The 13,756-nt window shown below is 38.2% G+C and overlaps 1 protein-coding gene across 1 annotated transcript in view; it reads right to left on the bottom strand.

The window, feature by feature from the left end:
- Nucleotides 1-13,360, bottom strand: part of kifap3b (kinesin-associated protein 3b) — a 32,567-nt gene extending 19,207 nt beyond the window's left edge. Inside the window, exons 1-11 of the mRNA XM_084411490.1 lie at nt 13,199-13,360; nt 12,619-12,750; nt 12,358-12,509; nt 12,111-12,172; nt 11,493-11,634; nt 11,168-11,267; nt 9,024-9,148; nt 8,829-8,927; nt 8,563-8,741; nt 5,698-5,860; nt 3,261-3,361 (exon numbers count right to left, since the gene is read on the bottom strand). Coding sequence (XP_084267616.1) covers nt 3,261-3,361; nt 5,698-5,860; nt 8,563-8,741; nt 8,829-8,927; nt 9,024-9,148; nt 11,168-11,267; nt 11,493-11,634; nt 12,111-12,172; nt 12,358-12,509; nt 12,619-12,750; nt 13,199-13,230 — 1,287 coding nt within the window. The 5' untranslated portion in view covers nt 13,231-13,360. The remainder of the gene's footprint in view (nt 1-3,260; nt 3,362-5,697; nt 5,861-8,562; nt 8,742-8,828; nt 8,928-9,023; nt 9,149-11,167; nt 11,268-11,492; nt 11,635-12,110; nt 12,173-12,357; nt 12,510-12,618; nt 12,751-13,198) is intronic.
- Between the last annotated feature and the right edge of the window lie 396 nt (nt 13,361-13,756).

Below are 13,756 nucleotides of genomic sequence, written 5' to 3'. Positions count from 1 at the left end.
TCCAATGCAGGCTTGTGAAGAGGCAGCAGTGAGCAATCAGGCCTCTCCCATACTGAGTATCACATAACTTGGTCCCAGGCCTCCAAATCACGCAGTCTAGACTCACTGGCACCTGCTTGCTCCTATTTACCAGCAATGGGAGGCCCTGCCTCGTACCCCTGAGTCACCCCCCCCCCCCCCCCCCTCCCACCTCCGTCTCTGAGCTCTCCATGGTTTCATAGCTCCATAACCCCTGCAAGCATTTCCTCACACACAACACACCTCACAGCTTTGAGTAATTATAGCTAGACCCCTTTGTGGCAGAGGAATGGGTCCAATGCCGGGCCTCTCCTCGCCAGTTCAGAACCCAGAGCAGCGAGGGCCGTTTGATCTAAATCCTCCCTTACAGAAGAGGATCCAGGCTAACTGCCAGAGCAGACCTGCGGGACACCAGATCTACAACCGACAGACTGACTTTAGCTATTGATGAAGAGTCACGGGAGTCTTCAAAATGAGGAAGAGAGAAAGAAAGAACAAAAAAAAAAAAAAAAAAAACACACAAAAGAATGAATGAAAGAACAAAAGAATAAACAACTGAATAAACTGAAAGAAAGAAATAAAAAAGAAAGAATGAACAAGCAAACAAAAGAAAGGAAGGAAGATAGAACTAAAACAAAAGAAAACAAAAATGAAACAACGAAAGAAATAAAATAAAAGAACAAATGAAAACAAACAAACGAAAGAAATAATTAAACAAAAAAGTATAGAAACAAAGAATGAAAGTATGAAATTAACAAATTGAAAGACAGAACAAACAAAAGATCAAACAAAAGAAAGAATTAACCACTGAAATAAATAAATAAATAAACAATCAAACAAAAAAGAAAGGAAGAAAAAAAACTAGGGACTATATAATACTTTTTCCAATACAGATACTTTTATTTTTAGTACTTAACAAGTACCGATACCTGTATTTTCATTTTTAATGTTTTAAAATATTGGGCAGAATTTTAATCAAATTAGCTGGCTTAGTGAATAGATATTTCCTTCAGTTATTTTCATGCCTAATTATGCCTGTTAAAATGTATTGTAGGAGCTACTGTTACTTTCCCTGTTCATATTATTGCTTTATCATATTTTATTTTTGATTTAATAGCACAGTGAATATTTAGAGCTGCTCCAGCAGGGCTCAACCAGTCAAGAGCAGTGAGTGACTTTCTTTGTGTCTTTTGTAGTTAGTTCGACATTGAGGACAAAGACAGCAGTAAGTTTATTAGGCTGCTGTCACTTTAAGAGCTGCACGTATTCAATATCTTGTTATGCATTTTCTTTTCAGCTGTTAACGGTCACTTAAGACATAACCGACTATGTTTCACAAGGATACTTGCCTGTACAGGCATGGCATTTTGACATAATTTTGTGTGAATTTGTTTGTTCAAGCGCAAGAAGGCATGAAAGAGAACTCGATTTAATAGGCTATCCACGCGCTGTCTGAGAGGCAGCTTTCTGTGCGCGCGCTTCAGATGTTTGCGCACAGAAAACTTCTTGAAAACGTCATGTGATTGCTGTACCACCTTCCTGTAATAATGTAGGGAACCACTCGTTACACATAAATCATATAGCAGTTCATGTTTTTACTTTTAATTTGTACGAGTATGAGTTCACAAACGCAAACTTTTTTTTTTTTATGAAAAACAAACTGCTGAATGAAACAACTAAAAAAAAAAGAAAGAAAGAAAGAAAGAAAGAAAGAAAAACACTGCATAACTCCCTGAGGAGTCACGCAGCTATTCGGACTGACATCATGCCACAACCTTCTCCAGGCGGATTGGCGGAGCGATTAGGTTGAGGAATTTAACTTTTTTTTTAACAAGCATCTGGTAGGCATTTTCACCCAATTAGAGAAGACAAGCATTTTAAAGATGACAACGCTCAGGCAGAAGTTGTTTCAGAGAAATTGTACCCAGGCAATTGCTGGTGACCCCACAGAGGCCCCCTCCTATTAAATTAGCTCTGTTATCTCATTAACGCCATGTGAGAGAAAGACACCACTACAATTAGCCCACTTTACAACACTGTGAGGTGCACACATGATACACATACATGACACACAGCAGCAGCAGTAACATACAGTATTTGGAATAGCAAAGTACAATTTAACTTTATGCAGTACAGTATGCAGTGTGCAGTATACACTTTTTCTGTATGCATAGAATACCAGGATGACTACTAGGTGCATACTGTCTGTATTACTTCCAAATGTCTACAAAGAGGAATCATTATTCACCACATAACAGATTTTGTCCTGCCACATGTGACATACTGTACATACAATTACAGCTTTTAGAATCCACAAATGAATTGCTAATAATTCGCTTGATAATGAAAATGATAAACAATGAATTTTGTAATCCGTAAGTCGGGTCTTTGCACTGTGCATGGAGATCCTCCGTCAGTAATGGCACTTTAGAAATGCAAAAAACATGAGCATTTAGTTTTTGCCCCTAACAATTAAATGCCTCCATCACACTAGTATTTAACTCTACAAACTTCATAGAGCATGCAATATTGCCTGTCAATCAAACAGATTCCAATCAAAACCGTATAAGCAGGTCAATTAGGTTTTAAGTCAACTACAACTGATTATTTAACAGAAGTAACAATTATTAAAATACATTAAAATGTATTACTTTTTCATTACTGAAAAAATGTGTCTGATTACATGTAACGTGCTACTATGATAAGAGAAGGAAATGATGTCTATGTCCTGCTAGAACCTGTTCATTTCACTTAATTTTTGCTTAATATTATTATTTAATATAATTTATTTGGTCATTTAAACTGTATTGCTACATTTTTATTACTTTTAATATTAATATTATATACTTTTTACCTTAAAATTGGGCAAGTTGGAGAATATCTAATTATTAAGGTTACACTTTATTTAAAAGTGTCCTTGTTACAATTATACAGTTGTATAATAGTTATACAATTATTGTAATAATACATTTAAAATGTCTAAATGCATAATTAAGTACTGAGTAAAATTAATTAACTACATGTTCTTAGAATAAGTTTATTTATGGTTAAGACTAGTTTTAGGGTTAGTTGCATGTAATTATGCATAATGTACTAACTATAGTAACAACATGTGTAACAAGGACATTGTAAAATAAAGTGTTACCCTAATTAATTTAGGAAATAATCAACAGACTAATGTTGATTATTAAAAGCCCTAATCTCAATAATCAAATGTGAATAAAAGTGAAGAAGACTCAGACCTGAGGGATGCAGTCAGTATACGCGAACATGGATTTAGATTTGTCATCAATGCTGATGTGGTACAGGATGCGCATCGCTACGTGCTTGTGCGTGTCATCACCTATAGAAAAAAAAGGAGAGGAAAAAAAAAACACATTCAGAGAGATTCACAACGTGTGTAAACTTTTAAAGCGCTATCTAAATTGATCAGTCGTGGTCAGTTACATAATGTATTTATACTGGCTCGTGCTGAGAGCGAGTTATTTATCATAGAGATTGGAGATAAGAGCATGTGGTGTATGCTATCACGATCCAAACTCATTCCATGGGGGAGAGAGAGAGTGCACAGATACACACGCAACCCAAACACTCACACTTCTCCCTACAAACACTCTCATTAATAACACTTTACTCCCTCCTACTCTTCCTCCCTAATGCTGATACTCCCCTGTGAGATAGGAAACACTCGGATAGATCAATGGTATAATCAGTCATTATAAGTCCAACCATGGCAGTCGGGACCCGAGACACCCTAGAACACATTATCACATCGGCGATTAGAAGCAGATGTGACCGCTGGGGAGAAAAAAGTGAGGGAAAGCTGAGTAGGTAAAGAGAAGGAGAGAAGAGGTTTGCTTAGTTTGTTTAATTGGGGACACAGGAGGAGGCAGGCATATATTTTAGTGGCATTAATAAGCGAGGGCCGTCTTGGGCGGGCCCTCGGTGGCTGGAACATGTGCTTCTCGTTAGTGTCTGCAGACACAGATGACCCACGTCGCTGCCTCACCTCAACGAGAGTAGGAGGACACGGACGGGCTTTACGACACCAGCCAGGTATCCTCTTAAACTCGCCCCTAACTGGTGGAGCGTTAATGGCTGGCACAGTGAAAAAAATGTCTTAAGCAATTAAGTCCTTAGATGTAATCACGAAAATGATTTCCAAAGCAGCATTTGATGCGGAGGTGTCATCCGAGCTGGTTAGCAAAAGAGCAGCATGTGATTGGCCTCGAATTACCCAAAATATTGTGGTTGACGCCAAACCTCCATCATCTGCACTTGAACCAGCAGCTGCCAAAGCAGGTTTTTGCTTTCAGTGTAACTGTATATTCTTTAGCTTGTACAGAAAATCATTCAGATGTAGATCATATAGCTCAAAGATTTTGAATCCTTGAATGCAACTTTAAATAGTCTCTTTCTAGTTTGAAGATAAGAGTGTATAATGTCTAAAGATGACTTTAATTCGAAACCTTACAAATATAATTTGTCCATTAACCTCACTCGTACAAGTTTTGTCCAATTTCTTGCCGGGCCAAAGAGGTTTATTTTAAAGGGAAAAGAGGAAAATTATATTATCCTGTTCATTCTTAATATACTGCATTAAAAACGTAACATTCTGGGCTTGGATCAGATTGTCAGGATTTTTTAAACAGGTCTAGAGATTTTGCAGGGAAAAGTGAGCAAAAAATTTAAGTTAACTTATTACCATTCAAAAGTTTTTTTTTTTTTTTTTTTTTTTTAAGAAAGGAATACTTTTATTAAGCATGGATGTATTAAACTGATCAAAAGTGACAGCAAGACATTAATAATGTTAAAAAGATTAAAAAAATATTTTGTTTCCACAAAAATATTAAGCAGCACAACTGTTTTCAACATTGAGAAATGTTTCTTGAGCAGCAAATCAGCATATTAGAATGATTTCTGAAGGATCATGTGACACTGAAGACTGGAGTAAAGTTCAGCTTTACCATCACAGGAATAAATTACTGTTACTATAAATTAAAATAAAAAAACAGTTATTTTTAAATTGTAATAATATTTCACAATATTCGTGTTTTCTGTATTTTTGATCGGATAATCTGTCTGTCCGTCCGTCCGTTTGTGGCTAAGTGTAAAAATAATTGTTTGTGTGTGTACAGCATAAAAAAGCTTGGACCAACATGCAATTAATGCTGTTTTTTTCTGGATTTTTCAGCAGGGAAAGCCATTCAATTTCACTTTCTCCTGCCGTACTACCGCAAATTTTCTAGATGATAGAAACTCAGACACTGAAAACGTAATGATGCTGAAAATTCAGCTTAGCCATCAAAGGAATAAATTATAGTTTAAAATATATTAAAATACAAAACAGCTGTTTTAATTGTAAGAATATTTTATAATATTACTGTTTTTACTGTATGTTTGATTAAATAAATGCAGCTTTAGTGAGAGACTTCTTTCAAAAACATGAAAAAAAATCTTACCGACCACAAATTTTTGAACCGTAGGGTATATAATTGTTATTATTTCTACAGTTTCTCAGTGAGGGTTTTAGGCAATATCTCTTGTAAAACTACTGTGGAACTATATCTGATGCAAAGTCCTTGGCATTCAAATGTGTGAAAATGTAAAAAAAATAACTGCTGTGCAATTCAATTACAGTGGAGCCAATCTCATTTGTATGAAAGGTAAGAGAGTTACCCAGCAGAGTAGTGAGTTTGGGCAGTAAACCCACATGCACCATCTTGGTGCGCAGGCCCGTGTCAAAGGAGAGGTTGTGGAGGAGTCGCAGAGTGACGTTCATCATGTCTTCGTGTTCACATGGAACCAGACGAGCCAGCTTCTCCACCGTGTCCATCTCTGCCTATTACAAACGCACAAGTGAAGTACACGTAATACATTTTAAATTAGAAGTCTAAAGAAACGACTACATGAAATTATTTAAACAAGCTTTTCCCTTTGAAAATCGCTTAGTCTGGAGAAACAAACAGAATCATCTTCTTTTATCAGTTGTTCCTACAACAGCCAGACATTTTTATCCAACATGTGTTTTTATGTACGTACATGATGAAAGATTTTCAAAGCCAATAGTCCATTTCTTTTATCTACAACAAGGATTTGGTTAAGGGATACAAGAATAAAAACAACTTCTGTCTTGATAAATGCACATTCATAGCCAGAGTAGATTGATTCCAGGTGGACTGACAGTGGAGCAGAGTAGGACAAGCAGGACAAAATATATACTGTATATATCATGGCCACAATTTACTAATTCATTCCCTTGTTTTAAGTAAATCGTGCACACTATATAATAGTTTGTTTTATTGATTTAACTAAATCAAGGGAACAAATTATTACAACGTGGCTCAGATTTAGTAAAGCGAGGGAACAAATTATTATATCGTGTGCACGATTAAGTAAAAAAAAGAGAAATATTATTTTATTGTGCGCATGATTAAGTAAAACGAGGGAATGAATTATTATATTATGTGCACGATTTAGTAAAACGAGGGAATAAATTATTATATTGTGTGCACGATTTAGTAGAACAAATGATTATATCGTGCGCATGATTTACTTAAAACGAAGGAACGAATTAGTCAAATGTGCTGATGTAATTGCAAGCTAATTTGTAGCCAGGAAATACACATTACCATGTCATGGGTAAAATTCAAAGTGTATAAAATACATATATTTATATATTTATTATATATACACATATGTATATGTATATAAATTAGGGTTGGGAATCGAAAATCGAATCGAATACTTGATGTCAGAAATCGGATACTTGTTATAAAATAAAATTTTCTATTAATCTTATCGATTCCTTTGTGAGCATTTTAATTAGTGGTGGGCGATATGGCAAAAATATCACATCACGATTTTTTTCATGAAAATCACGATTCACGATTTTATCACGATTCTTTTTCATGTTGGTTTTAATATTTTGCAAGTGACTGAGCATTACAGCCAAACTAATGTCCCTATTTTAAAAACAAAGCCTTACAAGGTAACAAAATATAAAATAAAAAAGAATGGCAGACATTTAGGCCAAAGTGGCGAAGATAAAAATCCTTGTCATTATTTTATATGATAATAAAAGATAAGAACAAAGATACACATTACATATACACAACATAAAATACAAATGAAATAAACAGTTCTTTATTTTTTCCGCTACAGTAGGTGTATTTAACAGAAGATGAACAAGTATAAAAATAAAACACTACATAGACTTCACTGTATAAATTATACATTGATACTTATTAAAGCTACTATTAAAGTTCTCAGAGCAGTGAGTGAATTTGTTTTTGTTTTTGTATTGTTTTATTATAAAATAAATATAAAATAAAAAAAGAATGGCAGACATTTAGGCCAAAGTGGCCAAATAAGTAATTTTTTTCTGTTGAAAATAAAAGTTATTATGAAGAATGTGGCTCACCAAACAGTTGTTGGTCCCTAGTGACACCGGCACGGATACGGACACCGACACGGATACGGACACCGGCACGGATACAGACACCGGCACGAACACGGCATCAGATTGCACGGACACCGGCACGGATACGAACAACGACACGAACACGGCACAGATGGCACGGATACCAGCACGGATACGGAAAACGGCACGAACACGGCACGGATGGAACGGACACAGGCACCGGCACGGACACGGACACCAGCATGGATACGGAAACCGGCACAAACACGGCACGGATGGCACGGACACAGGCACTTGCACGGATACGGACACCGGCACGGTTCCGGACACCAGCACAGAAACTGGCACAGATACGGCCACCGGCATGGATACGGACACCAGCACGGACACGGAAGAATGGCAGACATTTAGGCCAAAGTGGCCAAATAAGATTCTTTCTTCTGTTGAAAATAAAAGTAATTTGAAGAATGTGGAATACCAAACAGTTGTTGGTCCCTAGTGGACACCAGCACAGACACCACCAAGGACACCGGCACGGATACAGACAACGGACACCGGCACGGACACCAGCACGGATACGGACACCGGCACAGTTACGGACACCGGCACAGATACGGAAACCGGCACAGATACGGACACCACCAAGGACACCAGCACGGATACCAGCACGGATACGGACACCGGCACAGTTACGGACACCGGCACAGATACGGACACCGGCACAGATACGGACACCGGCACAGATACGGACACCGGCACAGTTACGGACACCGGCACAGTTACGGACACCGGCACAGATACGGACACCGGCACAGATACGGACACCGGCACAGATACGGACACCGGCACAGATACGGACACCGGCACAGTTACGGACACCGGCACAGTTACGGACACCGGCACAGTTACGGACACCGGCACAGATACGGACACCGGCACGGATACGGACACCGGCACGGATACGGACACCGGCACAGTTACGGACACCGGCACAGATGCGGACACCGCCATCGGCAAGTACACCAGCGGATACCGGCACGAATACGGACAACGGCACGGATACACCGGCAAAGTACATTGTGAGATCAGAATTACAAAAGGTAATATATGAGGGTTTTTACCATGTCGTTCTTGTTCTCCAAGAAGATGCTGAGCTTTTTGAGGAAGGAGACCACCAGCACCAGCAGCTCCTCGTTCTCCCTCTCTAGAGACTTGACCAGCAGGTGCACAATATTCTTGTTCCTCATCTTGAGCTCTGTGCGGGTGTCCTCAGACAGGTTCAACAGCAGGTAGAACGCAACTAGAGCCATAGGGAGGAAGAGGAACATATAAACAAACCTTAATGAATGATTTCATGTTTTTAATGAAAAAAATTCACTTCCTGTACCTCGCAGCAGCTGCTCCTGTTTGACCAGGAGGCTTTGGTATTTCTTTAGGGTTTTCTCGTGCTCCTTACGCAAGCTCTGGTTGTCGGGGTCCTCATCACGTGGATATGTTAAGGAATAATCTAGTTCATTTAACATGTTAATTTAGTGATTCATTTTTTACTTTTTGTTTAAAAAGTGATTGACAAAAAGGATATAAGCCTTGCTCTTCTTCTCTAACTCATCCTGCCACAGGTCATATTTCTTCAGCTCGTGTTCGATGATGTTCATGCACAGCGCGCCGATCTTATAGTGCGTGATGAGCCCGTGGAATTGAGAGAAACTGCAGGAAGAACACGAGTCGTGAGGGTCTGTCCTCCTTCGACCTCTACTGGCACATTCAGCCAGACACTGATGCATGCGATACAATCTGAGAACTAGACAATGGCTGGTATGCAGAGACACCGAGACGGACGTGCCAGATGCATTTCTTACTCTAGTCCTGATTAGTACATAAACAGAACTGAAAGATCGGGCCAAACAACTCATCATACATTTCAAATACATCCTTCAAACGTCAAAGTCATTCTAGCTTGTGGAAAGAAATTTCCACATTAGCCATCTGAAAATGAGAGCCAAGGAAAACCTTCAAATGAGAACACAGTCTTTCATAGCTCAAATACATGCTGACAGCTATCTCAGTGAAAGCAGTAACCTGATCTGAAGCCACTAAAGATGTTTTGAGAACATATCATGGTTTTCTTAAGGCTTTCAACCTTATAAAAGAGCTATATCAGAATGATATATGGTATGCAATCTGCTTCTTAAAATAAAAAATTAAAAGTGAAGGTAGCATATATATCCTCCAAAATACCTCTCTCAAAACACAGTAAGATTTTTTACTTTACTTAAAAGACAGCAAGATAAAAAAACAGTGAGATGGGACAAAATGGATAATGATATCCATCTGAATGTATTCATAGGCCAACATTAGGCAAATATGCAGCCCTTAAAGGGATACTCCACTTTTTTTGGAAATAGGCTCATTTTACAACTCCCACAGAGTTAAACAGTTGAGTTTTATCATTTTGGAATCCATTCAGCCGATCTCCGGGTCTGGCGGTACCACTTTTAGCATAGCTTAGCATAATGAATTGAACCGGACAAGACGTAATGATATGACGCAGCGCCTGCCGCGTGATAATAGGCTACCGAGCTGGGGACTATTATCAGGCGCTGCGTCATATCATTACGCCTGCTGGACTCATGGTACTGCAGCAAAGTTTCTTGATTATTACGCAGGAATGAGAGTATAGTTCCTTGCCATATCAGCCTAGAAAATCGCAACTTTTCATTTTCCGTCGGTTTTAGTACACGATTTAACTACAGAAGAGTCAAGTTTTAAATAGGAAAAATATCGAAACTCTTTGTTAATTTTTTTGAGAGAGATGCTAATGGTCTTGTCCGGTTCAATTCATTATGCTAAGCTATGCTAAAAGTGGTACCGCCAGACCCGGAGATCGGCTGAATGGATTCCAAAATGATAAAACTCAACTGTTTAACTCTGGGGGAGTTGTAAAATGAGCCTATTTCCAAAAAAAGTGGAGTATCCCTTTAAATAGTGTAATTAACAGATATAGGCCTATTCAACAAATAAATAGGCCAAATATCTATGAATTATACCACACAATAATATCGGTCTAATGTCCCCACAAACAGACACTTAAAGATCATGATCTGATCATAACAGGAAAAAATGCTCAGAGTAGGTGATTTAAAGTAACTGTTTAAAAATATAAATTGTGAAGCAATGGCAGTGGTTTTTTCACCTCTCAGAGAGTTCACCATGCTGACAACACTTTAAATATTAAAAACTATATTTAAACTAAAAATAGTTCACTAAAAAAATATACATATTCTGCCATCATTCACTCACCCTCAAGTTGTTCCAAACCCATATGTTTCTTTCCTCTGCTGAACACAAAAGAAGATATTTTGAAGAATGTTTGTAACTAAACAGTTGTGGGGCACCATTGACTTCCATAGTATGTAAAAAAAATACAATGGAAGTCAATGGTGCCCCACAACTGTTTGGTTAACCACATTCTTCAAAAATATCTTCTTTTGTTTCAGAGAAGAAAGAAACTCATATAGGTTTGGAACAACTTGAGGGTGAGTAACTGAATTTTCATTTTTTGGGTGAATTATCCCTTTAAACATCAGCATGATTATCCCCATGCTAAAATCCTCCTTGACCAGTGTCTATTATATTCTGTTCTATTCTATTCTCTTTAAAGCACCACAACAAAATGAGTATGGCTGTTGACAAAAGGACAAAAAAAGCTGTGAAGGAATTGTGTACCTTGAGAAGCAAAAGAAGACGTAGACGATAATAGTTGCTAACTCCACACTGTGTTTCCAGTCCTCTCTCAATACCCGGGCCAGAGCTCCAAGTGCTGTCTCTGAAAAACATTTAACACATCACAAACTCACAAACAACTGGATAATGATCGCTGATACAGATTAATCCCACACACACTCCACCACAAAAATAAAAAAATGTATTAAGATTGCTGCTGTTGTGCGGCAGTTCATGATTTTTCATATGTTTTGAGACTGAAGTTTGTTATAGAATAATAATACTGTTGACAGTGAATTGAGGAAAAAACAATTGGTTAATTTAGTACCATTGTGTAGGAGCTCCTCCAGGTTATCAGGGTTACGGGCCAAATGGAGGATCAGAGTGGACCCTCTGATCTTCTCTGGGATGCTCTCATACAACAGCTCTATGTATTCCTCAATTTTATTAATATTGGCCTCCTCCTCAACCTGAAAAAAAAAAAAGGATTATGGAAAATTGGGAATAAATCAACTTCAGTTAAAACTGCGGCTGTCAATCAACTAAAATATTTAAGTTTGTCACAGTTAAAACATTCAGGAAATTAAATAATATGTAAAGACGCAGTGCTTTATTGATATTAACATTTCTATCAATGAGGTTGTGTGTGATATTTTATTTGTTGAGCTTCATTGTTGATTGAATTACACCATTCAAAGACTGTAAATGACTTTACTTTTGCTAGACACCCAATCAGGGTTTAGTTTATATACAAATTGGAAAGGTTTGTTCCATTAAAAAAATCACACAGAACAGAATGAATCAGTTATCATGTCAAATTAGATAAACGGCATTCAAAATAAGCAGCATTTATCATTTTTAAGTAATCACATGTGTTAATATATTCACTTTGTCAGACCTAATTACATAAAACTTCAAATGTGTTTGGGTGGGAAACAAGGCGTACTTCCATTCCTTCAAACGGCAGGAGTTCTCTGGGTTTCGGTGGTTTCTTTTCCTTCTTCTCCGCTAAGGACGGACAACATGAAACAACAAACGCCATCACCATTAAAATGTCATATGATATGAATGATACAAATAAATAAATAAACAAACACTACTAAAAACTACAAGATTGTGAGTTGCTCATATAAAAGTACAACTAAAAAAAAACTTTTTATTGTTTACAAAAGGGAATTTTAAGAGGGATTTACATTTACTGCTGGGCTTCTTTCGGTTCTTTAAATACAGCAGCAGATGCTCCACCTCCGCCAGTTTTGATGGATGAATGATTTTACACTCTTCCACCACCTTCCTGGCCAGGGAGGAAATATCAGTGCTGGAATTCAGACTCCTCAGCCGGATGCTAAAGAACAAACATAGACACACACAAAAAGTTGAATGAAATGTAATAAACAGAATAGAGAATGTACAGAGTGTGTGCATACACACACACACGGCTTATCTCTGCTTACATTTTCTGGCATTCCTTCTTTTCCTCATGCCTGGCATTGCCCGATTCTCCTAAAATGGATGCTTCCACCTCATAATACACCACTAGAGCCTTTTCTGTGGGGTGCACATCTATATCACCAATCCTACATTTCCTAATAGACACAGGGGAGATCAAGATTGGATGTGACAGTGAGTTGCAATAAACATTGGCAGTGTCTCAAACCCTAGTGAGCTGTCAAGCCTAAAGAGAACAAGAGCGTGCATCATGGGTGCAGCTCACTCGGGACGCGCCCAAAATACTACAGAAATGTCTCAGATGAGCAGATTGGAGACACTGGCATCACAACGGGATGGTGACAGTAGGCCACGCCCATCTGCAAGTGGAGCGGATGAATTTGACCCAGATTTACACTATGACTCACTATTATAATGAACTAATTAGCTTGGAAATGAAACCAGCGGGAGTAACGTTAAACACCCAGATTAATAATATATAGTAGTATACACGGATTATATGCAGTGTCTCTCCCTTAATACATGGTCATAATCGTAATAACATAACGCTGTCATATGTACGTTTAGGTTAAATGTAATGGTTACCGCTGCAAATACTGCGAATCGTCCGGCTGCATTTTATTCCGTTCATGTGAAAGTGCGAGACGTCGGTTTGGCTGCTCTTCAGACTGTTGACATGAATGAGAATCAAAGCATCGTTCATCCGCACTGCACTGATCCGCTGTCACACTCACATCTGATGGGGCGAGCCGGGGGAAGAGAAGCCTGGACTGAGCGCGGCCGCCATCTGTAGGACGGGAGGAATAGCAGGGAGTTTCCAAATAACCATGGTGTTGTTATGGTTAGCTTTCACTTTTTCGCAATTGCATCGTTGGAAATTAAAACTTAAAAGGGGTCTCTCAATAATATGCAGTATTTTTACCCACATGTCATTTGATCACACACACGCGCACACACACACACACACACACACACACACACACACACTTTAAATAAATAGCCTAACGTTAAATGTAAATAAATAGTTGACCAGATAAAAAAAAAAAAATGTTTGTGCTGGTATCAATTATTAGATTGTTCAGTCTGGATCAGTGATGCCTTCTGATGATTTTCCATGTGCTTTTTTTAAGATACCTGTGTTGG

Source organism: Rutilus rutilus (assembly GCF_951802725.1).
Source record: "Rutilus rutilus genome assembly, chromosome: 6".
NCBI lineage: Eukaryota > Metazoa > Chordata > Actinopteri > Cypriniformes > Leuciscidae > Rutilus > Rutilus rutilus.
This window is presented reverse-complemented; position numbering and strand designations above follow the sequence as displayed.